At 38.2% G+C, this 16,708-nt stretch overlaps 1 protein-coding gene across 1 annotated transcript in view; it reads right to left on the bottom strand.

Moving 5' to 3' along the window:
• The window catches only part of CCDC141 (coiled-coil domain containing 141), a 199,882-nt gene that overhangs the window by 103,511 nt on the left and 79,663 nt on the right, over positions 1-16,708 (bottom strand). Inside the window, exon 6 of the mRNA XM_080799858.1 lies at positions 2,348-2,464. Within this exon, the coding sequence (XP_080655984.1) occupies positions 2,348-2,464 (117 nt within the window). The remainder of the gene's footprint in view (positions 1-2,347; positions 2,465-16,708) is intronic.

The following is a 16,708-nucleotide window of genomic DNA, read 5'->3' as shown; positions in this document are numbered from 1 at the left end:
CATACAGAGGGAAGAAACAACATCAGGCTAGCACAAGAATCTACCAGATAGATAGCTAATGTATGAGAGGTAATCAAACTGATCTGTTTCTTAGTGAGCCCTCTCCAACTCTCAGTAAGTGAATGGGATAGAACATGCCCCAGGGAAATGGGTCTTGGAACAAAGTGGGATTGAAAGTCCAATCAGTGGGAGATCCTCCAAGGGATCCCCTCCTTTATATGTATCTGGGGTAGAAGATAAAACCACAAATGGCTGAGCCCTAATTATAACAATAGAAGCTCTGCACTCAGGGGCACACAGCCTCCCACCAGAAGAGGACAAGCTGGAGTACCAGCTGTCATACTTCCCATGCCTTACCAGTCAAAATTTCTGATATCCCAAGGGAATACTAGCTCAGGGGAAAATAACATCTGATGAACATAAGCAACACACTGAAATACATGAATCAGAGGAAGTAGAATTAAGGCACTGGATAGCTCAAACAGCTAATGTGTGAATAAAGTACACCTTAAGATACAAGGATGAACATTAGATAAACGAAGCAGGTAAAAACAATTATGAAGCAGAATCAGTGTGAGGTACTGGGCATGAAAAATGGGGAACCACTGAAGTGAAGAAACTTGGCAAGAAAGCTGAATAACAGAAAAAGTGTGACAAGAGAGTCAGTGAGCTAGAAGGTCAAGCATTTAAGAAGGAATAAAGAGATAGGAGCCAGTTAAAATTATGAAGGATAGAAGTAGAACATTAATATCTATACAACAGAACTTGCCAAAGTCCTATTAGAACTGAGGTTAGATGTCAACATGTAATTTCTCTAGACTATGATATTTTCCTCAGGGCTATGAGAAACCATGCTTAGTCCACAGCTACAGGGAATATAACCCCAAATATGACTAAATTATGTAAGTAAACCATTTTTTTTGTTTTAAAGAAGGCAACAATCCTGCGCAATTCAGGTCATGTCTTATGCTTAGCATGTAGGGATTTTGATAGAATTTTCACTGATAAAACAAGTTTGACACCCACAGAATAAACTGCTGTTTAACCTTAATGAAAAAAAAATTAATCTCCTAAACAGATAAACCAAATGTTAAAAAATTTTAAAGAACTTTAAAAAATCATCAGTCATAGCAATCTTCTGTAATTGCATCTTTTATCAATCTGGCAAATATTCATACCAAACACATAAAATGCCTCTGTATACTGCAGTGCTCAGAGAGAGGCCATAAACAATCAAAGAAAAGCATCACAATTCCTATGAGATTTCTGTCCAGATAAATGCAGTCTACTGTTTCCCCTGCCCGCCTGTACCCCAGCCCCTGCCGTAGCCCATCCTCCCAAATATGTAAATATTTATTTGTCTTCCTTATTTTCAACCTTCATCTAGTTGTGCTGGTCCATTGTTTTCCAGAGCTTCAAGACTTGGCTGTACCTGCAACTATCAACCACTCAAGATACTAATAATAGAAAGTTCTCTTAAGTCTTGATACTGATTAGTTTTCGCTGTTCCTATTCAATCTAATACAAATGGACTTTTGATTCCTTAGAGAAAAAAATGGAGCAGTTGTAAAGAACTTTGGTAAGTATTTATAGACCCCCACATATACAAATAAGTCAATTGCCAAATAAGAAGACACAATGGGAGAGGAACATCTCCACACAGCCCCTCTGCTCATCTTGCTTTCAGTACTTCATGATTCCATTCTGCACATTCCACATACCTACAAGTGGTTGACTGGCTGTTAGCCAGAACTTTTTTGCAAAATGAAGAAATGTGAAGCAAGTTAAGGAAATAGGGAAATGTAAATGGGAACAGCAAGAAAACTATACCTGGAAATCATAAAATTAATAGCACAATGAAACCTCAGTGTAGAAAAGAAAATTTTTTTAGAAAGCTAGTAGAATATAGATTTACAAGCTTTGGGTCTGGAGTTAGATAAGACCTGAATCAAATTCCAGCTCTTCCACTGACAAGATGTATTACATCGGTCAAGTTTTTGCATCTTCAAGCCTCTGTGTTTTGTTTGTTTTGATCTATAAAATAACGCACATCCCTTAAGGGTTTTGTGCTAATTTAGATAATGCATCTCTTAGATTTAATATGGTATTTAACAGATAGTAATTACTCAAAAGAAGATAGTTATTATTATCGTAGAGGCTGTTTTGTTCCTCATTACTCCAGAAGCCCAGTCAGTAGGTAGTGGTATTAGCTAATACTATCAGAATGTTTTCTTTGTAAATAGTGAATTATTCAGAAAGGGTTTTAGTACTTCTCTACATTACCTACAGAAACATATTTTTTTAAAAAGACCATGCATTTTAAAATTATTTTTAATGTGTCTCTTACCTTTGCTTGTATTATCAATTCCTCATGTTTACAGATTAGCTCCTCATTGTCTGAAAGTGATGAACCTAGACTTTGTTCCTGTAAATCTCTTAAGGTTTTCTGAAACCAACAAGTAACCTAGGTAAGAAGCAACAAAGAGAGATCAAATTTCAAGTGATTAGAATAAGTAAGTCAAAATTCAAAAATATTTCCTTAACCTTTTCAAAACTTAAGCTATTTCAGTTTCTTTCTACATAAGCTCACCTCACGTATTAAATTAATATGACAGGTTTGTTTTTTCTTCATTTCAATCTACGTAAGAGAGAAAAATAAAGTAATCCCCCAAAGCATGAAAATGATTTATCAGTTCAGTAGATTACATGGAATGAAGGAAATAATTCAAAATCTCCTAACAATGAAGAATAAGAATAGATTCCCACAGTCTATAAATCATGCATTCTTTTAGAATATAAATCTTCCCATAAGAATATGAATCTGAGTACAGTTACATAAACATACATGAAGATATTAGACAACATATGTAGAATTATATTTCCACTATAAAAAGACAATACAAAAATATTTCAGCAATGCAATTGCTATAATTGTTGAAAATCTGTATTCAGAAAATAAATGGAGAAGTTATTAAAATTCTACTGATATTATAAATAGCTAAGGGCATGACTCACATTCATTTAGACTTGATTTACAATACATGATTTACTCAGTGTTGAAACAACAAATAACAAAGGCCTTGAAAGAAGCTGTGCATTTTTAAATGGTAACGTAAGTGGACATGAAGCCCCTGGACGCAGATGCTTTATCTCAGTTAAATCAAAGAGAGTTTTACTTGCAAATCCTACACAGTGTTATCTCCATGATCACATCACAGGTACTGATCCTTAAGAGCCCACAACATACTAGACAGTTTGCTACTACTTGCTTTTTGGGCATCATCTCTATTTCTCTCAACAACTCTCTAACAAGTATGTTATCATCATTGTAGAGATGAGGAGAGGTGAAGCAGTTTATCCAGGGCCATATAGTAAGTGGCAGAGCCAGGTTTGTCTCCAAACCTACATTATTCCAAAATACATGCTCTTTTCACTGCGCCATGCTGCCATCTTAGGTAACCCAACGTCTTACAGCCCTGGCCTTCAGGAGGAACTACTTCAAGACTGAAGAATGAATCCGGCATCCCATTCCAAAAAAATGGTGTGCGGTGCCCAAACAAATGTACTATGTTTTTTTCCAGCCCAGGTTGTCTTGCCTACAACCATCTCAGGATTTCTCTGAACTCTTATAAACATAGAGAAATGTGCAAAGCAGGTGGTCAAAGAGAAAGCTAGTTAGTCCTGAAGCTCCACATAGTAAATGTACACCTCCCTTCTCACCACACACACACTACACAAAAGTCAAGTTAGGAGTTCCTTAGAATAGAACATTCCATTACCATTACAGGGCTGATATCACCAAGCTGATTATGAGATCAAATGGTCTATACCAACACTTAGCATTTTTCAGCATGGAATAAGCAGTACAATTTGGGGTAAGAGGGTTTCTCCAACTTTCTGCTAACTGGAAATCTTTGCTAACCAGCATTTTCACCTACCGTCAGTGCAATTAAAAAATAATGGTAACTCTGTAGCAGTTTTCACATGAAGTACACCTCAGTTTTTTTTAGAATACTTGGCAACCCGTACACAATATAAACATTTGCAAATCTCTATATCTAAAGTATTATATAGGTATAAACAATTATTTGAAGATAATCTGTCTTTCTGTTATCCCAATCAGAACTAGGTGTTATGTACAATATGCATATTAGAACACAAAAGAGTATTTTATCAAGATCTATAAAGTTTATTCACTAATTTATTTAATTTTTATAAAAATAGTTTCTCACAAAAGATGCAGTGAACTCATATAAAACCACAACCAGAGGAATGATTTAAAGGTTTCATCAAAGAAATATGGGCCATGAATATAACTAAGTTTAAGAGAGCATTTACTAAGTACTGGGAGTGAGTTTTATTTATTCTTAGCTAACATGGGAGGAACTCACAAATCTCAAGAATGCTTTAATAGGGAAAGTTAATATAGAATCTGAGTGAATAAAAAAACGGGTACAAACAGGTGTTTGCTAATCTCTAAAAACAGGTGAGAACCCTGAACCCTCAGATAATCCTATTCAATTTTGTGAGTCAAAGACTTGTCATCTGGTGCATGTCAGCAGTGACAAAAGCTGGAGAGGAGTGAGTTGTTTTGATTTTTAAAAGGTATCTACTGACCTCATCCCCTAGATTTGGCAAATACTATTTCAACCCCCAAAGGATACTATTCCTGTACAGCAACACTATTCCTTATAAGAGAATGTAGTTAAGGATCTATGTTGGTATTCTGTGTATTTTGATCACATACCTTCCCGATAAAGCATGCTGACTCTTTAGATCTACACATTTTTACGACCAAATACACCCTGGGAGGAAACACAAAAACAAGTTGGCATAAAACTCAGAAGTAAGGGGCACCTGGGTAGCTCAGTGGGTTAAAACCTCTGCCTTCGGCTCAGGTCATGATCCCAGGGTCCTGGGATAGAGCCCTGCATCGGGCTCTCTGCTCGGCGGGGAGCCTGCCTCCCCCTCTCTCTCTGCCTGCCTCTCTGCCTACTTGTGATCACTGTCTGTCAAATAAATAAATAAAATCTTTAAAACAAAACAAAACAAAACAAAAAAAATTAAAAAACCTCAGAAGTAAGTAGTTCATCATCAGGGTGTTACCTCTCATCATGAGGCATCCCATACATGAGTAGCCTTTTAGATCAGATTTACTGCGTAGTGCTGTGGCATACACACAGGATAGGCTCTCAGAGTCCTTCTGATGTAAAAGCACAACACCCTAAGTTACTGAGAGTGTGTCAACCATAATATTCTGGCACCCAATAATTAGTCATTGCATTCCACAAGTAGCTACTGCAGACAGCTGCATAGATATTCCAAGAGCACTTTTTATAAGTATTTAAATTATATCTGCTGCTGTTCAAAAGCCTGAGTGATAAGAACAGTAAATGATGCATCAGGACATTCTGTAGAACATGATCCTTGCAAAAGGGCAGAAACATAAGCCAAGGGTTCAGGGGATGCAGAAAAGAAGGGAAAAAAAAAACAACCATTCAGAGTATGCCCTGGAAATTGATTCTGGGCAATGATAGATTAAGGAGAAAATTAGAACAATTCTCCTCTCTTCTCAGTTCCTACCTTTCAGCTCCAACTAAGCAATGTGTTCATGATCATTCCACCAGTTTGACATGCCATTCTAGGTACGCAGTGCCCAGTGGAGATAGAACAAAGATAGAGAAGGGATGGTGATCTTTTTTTGTGGGGAGAAGGTGAACAGCTATCAGAGAATGAAGGGAGATAGAAAAAGAAAGAAAGTCAGTAAAGATTCAAAGCAGAAGCAATCGGGAATGTTTAATGAAAACCAAGAGCTGCCTTGGAAATGAAAGAGGAATGCCAGGAAAACCCACTCAAATGCTGTATGTAAACCTGCATGGTCCTATATGGTAGCCACTAACCACACATGGCTATTGAGTACTTGGATTGTACCAAGTTCAAAGTGAGATGTGCTCTAAGTATAAAATACACACAAATTTCACAGACTTTGTATAAAAAAATAATACAAATACTTATTAAAAATATTAGTACTGATTAAATATTGAAGTACTATTTTAGATATATTAGGTTAAATAAAATGTATTATTGCTTTTTACTTTTTATATGACTTTTCACTTTTTTAATGTGGTTAACTAGAAAATTTCAAATCATATATGTAACTTGAGTTATATCTTTATTGAACAGTTCTGTCATTCAAGGATATTTAGACTATCCATATTGGTTAAGTGAAGATCTAAGGACTGAGTTTTAATTAAGGAAAATTTAAAATAGCAGAGTCGAAAGAATGGTTCTAAATTGGTAAGCATTTATGGACCACTGAGGGGAGGATAAGGAAGTAGAACTAATAACACTTCCAATGAAACCTAATAGTTTAGTAAATGAGAGATCTGATGACAGCTTTAAGGAGGCAGAGGCAACAACAGGGCCTCTCCACACTTTCTTCTTTATTTATTAGATGAGACTTAAGCATTTTTTGCAGGCACAGTGACTGAAGATACATGAAGGAGAGTGGATCCAGGAACATACCAGGAAGAGAGGAAAGGTTGGAAGAGGGCTAGTTTGTGTTTATTGGACAACCCATCCCCACTTCAACACCCTGCTATGAGATAAAAATGAAGGAAGTAGGAGAAATGAACCCCTCCCCTTTGGCAGAAAGGGCTCAGGGACTACCTTAGGCAGGTTACAAGTTACCTCATCCAATCTTTACATCCCTCTTCTGTGGAGAGATTTTCTTTTTCAGCAGATTAGGAAACACACCCAGCAGGAGTGTTATGAGTTTAGCAACTTGCTTAAGGTCACACAACCAATAAGAGGAAAATCCCACAGACAGAAATGTCATGGTCAGAATTCACACTTTCTTGTTTAATGTTTTTCTTCTCATCACCTCCATCTGCAGAACCAGAAGATTCCAGGGGAGAGAAATGGTTCTTATCAGGCTATTTTATGAACATTCTTTTTTTTTAAATTTTATTTATTTGATAGACAGAGATCACAAGTAAGCAGAGAGGCAGGCAGAGAGAGAGAGAGGGGGAAGCAGGCTCCCTGCTGAGCAGGGAGTCTGATGTGGGGCTCGATACCAGGACCCTGAGATCATGACCCGAGTCGAAGGCAGAGGCTTTAACCCACAGAGCCACCCAGGCGCCCCTTTACGAACATTCTTAAGATAAAAACCAAAACGCAACACCATAGTTAGAAAGTCTAACACAGAAAAAAGTTCTGCGGACTACCACTGGGGCTCAGTGGAAATACTGCCTTCAAGAGCACAGAAGTGGGTCAGGTCCGTTAGTAGAATTGACTGAGAAGAAAAGGCCAGCTATGGGCAGAGGCAACAGCAAGTGCAAACTGAGAATTCCAAAGATTGGACTAATACATGGGAGCACCAGCGATAGAAAAATGCACTCTGACAGTCAAGAAGAAAAAAGTTCATGTGGCAAGAAGTGAACATCTGCGGCAGCCCAAAGCAATAGAACAGACTGCCAAAAACTACCCATCTTTTTTTGTGCAATTTGTTCTACAATCCAAGATCAGATCTTGTTTTTTGAACTTTGTTTAAAAGTATGCTGGAGGAGGTGAGCCAGCAATAAGCAATTCAAACCACCTTAACAGAAATGCTTAAGGGAAGATGAAAATCTCTTCAAATTACTTTCATTTTCTTTTCCACGTGCAAACAATTCTTGACAAATAACCAGTTACTACTAGAGACAAAAACTGATAAAGAAGAGTAAAAGACATCAGTTATTTATCTTCTTTAACCCAAGATTTTTTGATAATCTCTCTTCCACGTATCAAAAATGCACACATATACCAAAGTGTTTTCAATCATAGTGGATGGCCACAGGTGACACTTCTAACATCTACTTTGTTTTTGAAGGCATGTTAGCATTATAACAACTATTTTATCTCCCATAATTTTTTTTCTTTTTTACATTCTTTTTTGTATTAGACCATATGGTCAAATGTGCTCTGTATTTAATTAGGCAATAACAAAACTTCAAATATCCATTTGCTCCATTGGGCGATCATGTATATTAGGGAAAGAGGCACTAAAGCTGTGTCATTAATGTTTATAAGTGAGGACTTGGGAGCAGGGAGGAAAGAAGAATTACTGTAAAAAACGTGGTTGGGTTTCTCTTTAGGTAGATTGTGGGACTAGTTATTGGCTAACTAGTTATTAGCCAATTACTAGTTATTTGAACTTTATTTCATTGATTCTAGGAGGATAATGTTCACAATATTTCTTTTGTGGAATTTGGAAAGTCTCTAAGAATTATGGAAGTCAACTGGAAGGTACTAGTATCTCCTTAATAAATTATGGAATCCCAGTGTTCTCTGTTGATGGGTAGTAGGAAAGCTAAGATACGTTGTTAGTCATGAAGCATTTTTTTCTAACTTTATAAACAGCCTCACAGATAATCTATTTCCCTGTCTAGAATCACAATTTTATGTATTTAATTATTCTAATTTGTGTTGGCATATCATTTTTCTTCTCATATCTATATAGCAAGAAAAATGTCACTAAGGACCTCCTCCCTTCCCAAGACGGAACTCAACTCTTGTTTATGTTTATATAGGCACTTCACTTTCAGCTACTTAATGGAAGAAAGCTGTTTAGTCCAGTAGGTAAAATCAGTATGGTGGATGTGTCTGGGCCCAAATTTTATTTCTAGCATTACCTCTGACTCATTGGGGCAAATCTTCTCAGCAGTAGAAGAAAGCCTTTATTTCAAGAAAGGAAATAGAGACTAGCCCAGTGTCCCAGCAATGTGCATTTCTGCCAAAAATATCTAAGGAATGGTTTGCCCAATATAACCTAGGTTTCTACTGTAAGTGATCTGGAGCTAATTATAATCATTGTGTGTGTGTGTGTGTGTGTGTGTGTAAGAGAGAGAGAGAGAGAGAGAGAGTGGGAGAGAGAGAGATATAAAGGAAGGAAGGAAGGATGGGGCGCCTGGGTGGCTCAGTGGGTTAAAGCCTCTGCCTTCTGCTCAGGTCATGATCCTGGGGTCCTGGGATCGAGCCCCACATTGGGCTCTCTGCTCAGCGGGGAGCCTGCTTCCTCCTCTCTCTCTCTATCTGCCTCTACTTGTGATCTCTGTCAAATAAATAAATAAAAATGTTAAAAAAAAAAAAAAGGAAGGAAGGAAGGAAAGAAGGGCAGGGGAGGGAGGGAAGGGAGAAAAGGGAAGGGAGGAGGGAATAGACATTACAGAGTTACTTAGGAGAGGGACGAAAGTTTGACATTTTCACATTACCATCCTGGTTCCTACGCCATGCAGCCAAATAGATTTCATACTGAAGCTTTAGCCTAGATTCTTGGTTGTTGGAAAAAAATGAGAGTCAGAACCTATCATATTGACAGGACAAATAACTGTCAAATTTTAAGAGATGTTGCTGTTCTTTCAAAGTATTCTATTTATTTTGTTTGCTTATAAATCTTCCTAAAAAGCATAAAAATTAATCATACCCTTTGCTTGTCTTTGGGGACAAGAGAGTGACAGCAAAGGAGGGAATGAGTCACACTTTCTGGCCAGTTTGTGTTCGTAGTAGTTTTGAGGAGGAAAGAAAAGCCAATAATCTCCAGCACCAGGGGCAGAGAGGAAACAGAGTTCTGGGTGGTGGGAAAAGATCCACAGACAGTCTGGAATTTAGTGGATAGCTCAGGTAGCAGCAGCTATCCCTGCCACAGGATGGGAGGGTTTGAGGATCGGGGATCAATGCAGAACCTTCCCAGGGAGCATCCATATCAAACAGCTTTGTCATCAGTCCTACTACTGCAGACAGTGTTATTTGGTCACAGTGTGTGTCCCCAATCCTCTCACAGCTGATTAGGGAGCTTAAATCATTGTGCCTAATTAAAAGTTGGTAGGTCAATTGAAGAGTATGTAGAAATGACAGATTAAGTTCATGATTACATAATCAACCATAAGAAGTATAAATGAGCTAAAAAAAAAAACAGCTAAAGGGTGAAGAAAGTTAAAGAGAAAAAAATTAATTTTAAACTTTATCTTACAAATAAATTCGACTTTCTGAAACTTGGCTGACTACCAAGCCATGAAATGGCATTTATTTCCCCTCGACATCATAATGTTTTAGAAAGCTAAGATTGTTTTGTAATTTAGAGAGTTGATGTGAGATCTGGCCAATGTGCAGGATTTTATGCATCAGTGGTTATCCAGTAAAGCTCAAAAAGTACCCACCAATGTATAGAGCGATATGGTGACCAGATGAACATTTATTGAGCACTTTCCATATGAAAGCTGTCCTCTAAGCATTTTTACCTATATAACATTGCTTATTTTTATAGAAAATCTATAAAAATCTATAGATATTATTTTCATTTTACAGAAAAGAGAACTGAAGCATAGAGGTAACTAATAAATGTAAAAGCTAGAATTTATATCCACACTATCTGCATCAGAGTCCCTCTGTCAGGACTTTTGACATGCAATGTCATTGCACTGCACTAAGACATCAGTGTCTTAGCATGAGTGCATGCTAACCACTTTGGATTAATTGTTAGCGTGCATTCTAATTAGAGGAGGTTCTATTGTTTTCAAAATCATATGCTTCTCCTGTACTTTCAGATACTTTGCATCTACTGCTGGCATGACTTAGAGCAAATTCTAGAGATAGCCCATGTGTTAAAACTCTGCAATAAATTTTAATCTACGAGTGCCTGGAAAGTTATGTATGTCTGTTACTGGGCTGAACTATTAGATACCAGTATCTGCAAGATAATTCAACCTTTATTGTGGTTTTATGCCAGCCAATGTTAGAAACCTGCATTCAGAGAGGTTGTTTTTAAAGATGTATTTATTCATTTTTGAGAGAGAAAATGAGCAGGAGGGAGCAAAGGAGGGAGAGAGAAACTCAAGCTGACTCCACACAGAGTATGGAACCAGACACAGGGCTCAATCTCACGACCCTGAAATCATGACCTGAGCCGAAACCAAGAGTTGGAAGCCTACCTACTACACCACTGAGGATCCCCAGAGAGATTTAAAACAAAATAAAACACTTACCACTATACTAGGCACTTTTATTTTATCTCATATTAATTTAAGCAGGTCAACCATTCAAGCTCTAAGTCATATTTAGAAGATAGCATCATATAAAGGAGAATATACTTGCACGTATGTGTGTATGTACATGTGTGCATGCACACACACACAGAGTTTTATAGCTGCCCACCAGGTAGGTAAAAGACTGGTGTCCTGAGGCTGTGCTTACATGTGCCATTTTGATGTCATTTTAATTGCCTATTGACAAGGAATATGATTACGTATGGTTATACCATTATGATAAACATGGTACTCAAATTATAAAACCTTCCAAATGCAAATTCTATTACCCTTTGTCCCCCCCTGCAAAGATTTGTATCTTAAAAGTATGTACGATCTGGGTAGTAAAAAGAAATTATCTGCCTTTATGTCTTACTTAATTCTCTTAGATGTCCTTGACACTGTCTTGTACAAAGAGACCATGAATAACTTAGTTTTAATTTATTTGTTTGTCTCACTTATGCCTGATTGGAGCAATTGAGAAAAATTACATTCATAAATCTTCTTGCCAAGATAATTAATTATGCACAAAATATTCCAAGCTGTTTCTGATTTTCATTAATGAAGCAGATTATCTGCAAAACAAAATGCTGCTGGAGTTGGAAAGAAAGGTCAGCCAGCCGCTCATCTTTAAGTGTAAAGCAAGTGCACATTCTTACATCTGAAAAACAATGATAAAGAGAGAACATGCTATGATTATGTTTATCAGATTATCATATCCCAGTTAAGAGAAGAAAGTATGTGGTTTTCATTTGTTTTTTTCCCTGTGATTGAAATAAATCCTATGTCACCATAACTCTGGTCAGTTAATTTCTTTTCCAAAGGATAATTAGCTGAACTATATAGTTCAAAGTATTAGGCCATAAGCCCTCAGAAACAGAGAAGCACTAAATGCATCTTTTAAATGGCCCTTATGAGAGAAGATGTGTCAGATATTCAGACATCCACATTATTATTCATCAGTAATCTTTGCTCTAATTCTCTACTTAATTTTCCTTTTTCTTAAGTGGTTATAATGATTGACAATGCTGGTATTTTATCACTGTAAGATTTGACAGTTCTTATGTTCCTCTAAAATAAGTACAGAACTGACAAAAAAGTCTTTGCCTTCCAATGGAACATGTGCCTCTGTATCAACTCATGGTTCCACAATGTTCTAGGCTTATAGGCAGACCATCCAGGAACATGACAGTCATAGAGCCCAGATTACTATCCAACAGAGTCACATCGTGTTAGCACATCTGACTTGGTGGTGTTGCTGCTGCTACCCTTCACCACTGTATCAACAAAACTTTATTTTTTTAAAGATTTTATTTATTTACTTATTTGAGGGAGAGAGAGAGATGGAGATAGTGAAAGAGAGCACAAGGAGGGAGGAGAGAGAAAAGCAGGTTCCCTGCTGAGCAAGGAGCCCAATGTGGGGACTCAATCCCAGGACTGTGGGATCACAACCTGAGCTGAAGGCAGATGCTTAACCAATTGAGCCACCCAAGCACCTCTCAACAAAACTTTAAAATAGAACATTCCAAAAAACTTAAAAGCTTAGGTAAGATAATTATGTTTGTATTTACCTGAATTTTAAAATACTTCCTAGTTTGGGATGCCTGGGTGGCTCAGGGGGTTAAGCCTCTGCCTTCGGCTCAGGTCATGATCTCAGGGTCCTGGGATAGAGCCCTGCATTGGGCTCTCTGCTCAGCAGGGAGCCTGCTTCCCCCTCCCCCTCTGCCTGCCTCTCTGCCTATTTGCGATCTCTCTCTCTCTGTCAAATAAATAAATAAAATCTTTTAAAAAAATCAGGTAATAAGATAGCATGTATAGGTTAATTCCATTATTTTTATGTGTTTGGTTAGGTGTTTCTTTAATAAATGTGTTGGGGGGGGGCCTGGGTGACTCAGTGGGTTAAGCCTCTCCCTTCAGCTCAGATCATGATCTCAGGGTCCTGAGATCGAGCCCCATATCGGGTTCTCTGCTCAGTGGGGAGGTGCTTTCCCCTCTCTCTCTGCCTGCCTCTCTGCCTGCTTGTGATTTCTCTGTCTCTGTCAAATAAATAAATAAATAATCTAAAAAAAAAAAAAAAAAAACAGATGTGTGTGTGCCTGTGACTGTGCTCATGCTTATATAAAGGTCTAGAAGGGGGCAGTATACCAAATGCTAATAGCAATTTTCTATATGGATAGTGATCTTACCTACATTTCTAACAAATGAGCATTATTAAGTGACAAGCAGAAAAAAAATACAACTATCTTTTTTTTTTTTCTTGAACAGAGAGAGGCAGGGGGTGGACAGGGGAGAGAGGGTAGAGGGAAAGGGAAAGAGAGAATCTTAAGCAGGCTCCACGTCCAGCACAGAGCCTGATGCAAGCATCCATCTCATAACCCTGAGATCACTGACCTGAGCCGAAATCAAGAGTTGGACGCTTAACCAACTAAGCCACCTAGGTGCCCCTCTTTTTGTTTTAAACTAGTAATTAAATGCCCATTGAACAAGTATGGTTCTTGAGATCATCAAAGTAAGCTTTATTTAATCATGCTATTGAACTCAAGACAAATAATGAATTAGCCTTTAATGCAGAAATAGTCTTTACTTGAGTATGGTGGTAGAGGTAGGTAGGAGTATGGGAGTATATAATATTTTCGGTCTTCACTGTCCTTTTCAGACAGGATAACAAAAAATGCTAATACCAATATAGCAATTCTATGGGGCAGGTTCTCTTCTAAGCACTTGGCATTATAGTAACTTGCTTGATGATCCTAACAACACTTTGAAGTAAGTACTATTACATCTACATTTTACAGAAAAACTAAGTCAGAGAGAGGTTAAGTAATTGCTCAGTTACTCAGCTAGTAAGTGATAGAGCCAGGACTTAAACTTAGCCAACAGTCTGGACCCAGTACCTTTTCTCTTACAAGCGAGCACACAGAAGCAACAGTTACTTTATTAATTACTCCAGCTGTTGTCACTGGTGTTAACAAGAGAGGATATAACATGGAATATTTTAAGATTAAGAGCCTAAATTTTATATTTATGGAAATGACTAACTTATTAATTTACCAATTTTATTAATAATTTACATTTATTTGTATTATTATTTTTAAATTGATTTTCATTTGGGACTGTTAGGAATGGAGTCTAATTGAAAGCCTAGTTCTCTTAACCACAAATATACATTCTTAAAGCTTTGTTTTACCTAGAGCAGCCACTGAGAACCAAATGGTATTAAGAAATTTTGACATATATACCAACAGTAATGCCAAGCCCAGGGAAAAGAATATAGAGCAGATGAGAAAGAATTCATAGGTTATAAGGCTTAACCAAAGAGAGGGAAGACAAGGAAATTAATATTTTGTAAGCTCCTCTTAGAATGCTAGGCATTGTGCAACATGTTTTATACATGCTATTTCATTTAATCGTTAGAACAACACCGTGAATTGAGATTTATTATTCCCAATTTAAATGTGCGACTCAGAAACAGGAAAAGATGGTGGAAGATAATAGGGAACCCTATTTCAACTGGTCCCCTGGATTTAGCTGGATATCTATCAAACCATTCTTTTTTTTTTTTTTAAAGATTTTCTTTATTTATTTGACAGACAGAGATCACAAGTAGGCAGAGAGGCAGGCAGACAGAGAGGAAGGGAAGCAGGCTCCCTGCTGAGCAGAGAGCCTGATGCAGGGCTCAATCCCAGGACCCTGGGATCATGACCTGAGCCGAAGGCAGAGGCTTTAACCCACTGAGCCACCCAGGCGCCCCCTACCAAACCATTCTTAACACTCATAAAATCAGCCTGAAATGTAAGAAGATATATTTCAATCTCTACAGAGTATCTCCAGAGGTCTTGAGGTATAAAGCAGGGATCTGTGATTCTATGTGCAGATAATAGAAGATAAACAGAAAGGAGAGAGAGCCACCATAAGCTAGTGCCAGGAAGATGAGATAATACCAGAGAACAAAAGCATCCTTCCCTGGGACCAGGCACAAACTTGTAGACTGTTAGTGACAGGGAAAGGACTTTGGTGTAAAGCCTGCAGACAGGATTCAGGGGAGGCTTATGGTTTTAGAAGCACAAAGGGCAGAGATGTGTCCAGCCCTGGGTTCCCTATAAAACACTCCTCTGGGATTGTTGCTGTGGGGCACAAAACTGGGAAGTCTGTATTTTTTAGGTTTTTAGAATTTTAGCTCAGACAGAAATGGAAATAGTGTGGCCTGGAAAGCTCAGTGAAGAGCTTTCCTCTATTCCTCTACTGTGATCTCTCTATTCTGAGACAGGGGTTTGGATGCAATCGCTTCTGCTCTGACTCTTGGAAGAGACTCAGAAAGCCACTAGGGAAAGCCACCAGGGAACAAAAGCCCCAAAAGGCCAGTTTTCATTGAGACTATCTCCCCCCACTGGGGGCAGGGCAACTCTGCCCAAGCAAGGTTGCCTGAGTAACAGTGCGGCAGGCCCCTCCCCCAAAAGACATTCTGGAAGAACAAGAGGATGACAACCCTAAGTTCCCTATAAAACAGGTGCATCTTACTTGGGGCATAGTTAATACTTTGGACTCCGTACATTCCCTCAACCACCCCTCAACAGAATGACTAAGAGGAGGAACCCCTAACAAGACAAGAATCATAGACTGTGGCCTCTGTCATAGACCTAATGGATATGGATACAAGCAAGATGTCAGAAATAGACTTCAGAGTAACAATTGTAAAGTCGATATCTAGGCTTGAGAAAAATATTAGCAACAATATAGAATCTCTAAGGGCAGAAATGAGACCTAATTGGACCGAACTTAAAAAAGCTAAGAATGAAATGCAGTCTAAACTGGATACTCTGAAAGCCAGGGTAAAGAATGAATTAGTGGGCTAGAAAATAAGATGATAGAAGGAAGCCAAGGAAGCCTGGGATAAACTCCTGAAAGCTGAAAAGATCAGACTGAGAGAGATTAATGATGCCATGAAACTTTCCAATGTCAGAATTATTAGGATCTCTGAGGGGATGGAGAGTAAGAGAGAGAGAGAGAGAGAGAGAGAGAGAGAGGTCTAGAAGATATATTTGAGCAAATTGTAGCTGAGGACTTCCCTAATCTGGGGAAGGAAATAAGCACTTGTGCCCAAGAGGCAGAGACGACCCCTCCCAAGATCAATGAGAACAGATTGGTGACATATAATAGTACACTTTGAAAATCTTAGATCTAAGGGAACAATCTTGAAAGCAGCTGGGTGGCGGGGAGAGATTACTTACATACAAAGAGGAACTTCAGAGTAATGTCAGACCTGTCCACAGAGACCAGGCAAGTCAGAAAGGGCTGGCAAGAAATATGCAGGGTACTAAATGAGAAGAACATGCAGCCAAGGATACTTTATCCTGAAAGGCTGTCATTCAGAATGGATGGAGAGACAAGGACCTTCCAAGATCGGCAGAAACGGAAAGAATATGTGACCACCAAGCTGACCCTGCAAGAAATATTAAGGGGGGTTCTGTAAAAGAAGAAGGACCCCAAGAGTGACATAGACCAGAAATTTACAGAGATCATCTACATAAACAAGGACTTCACAGGAAACATGATGGCAATAAAATCATATCTTTCAATAATCACTCTCAACATGAATGGACTAAATGCTCCCATGAAATGGCATAGGGTTGTATACTGGATTCAAAGAC

The sequence above is a fragment of the Martes martes genome (assembly GCF_963455335.1).
Source record: "Martes martes genome assembly, chromosome: 3".
NCBI lineage: Eukaryota > Metazoa > Chordata > Mammalia > Carnivora > Mustelidae > Martes > Martes martes.
Note: the sequence above shows the minus strand (reverse complement) of the source record. Positions and strands in the feature narration are given on the sequence as shown.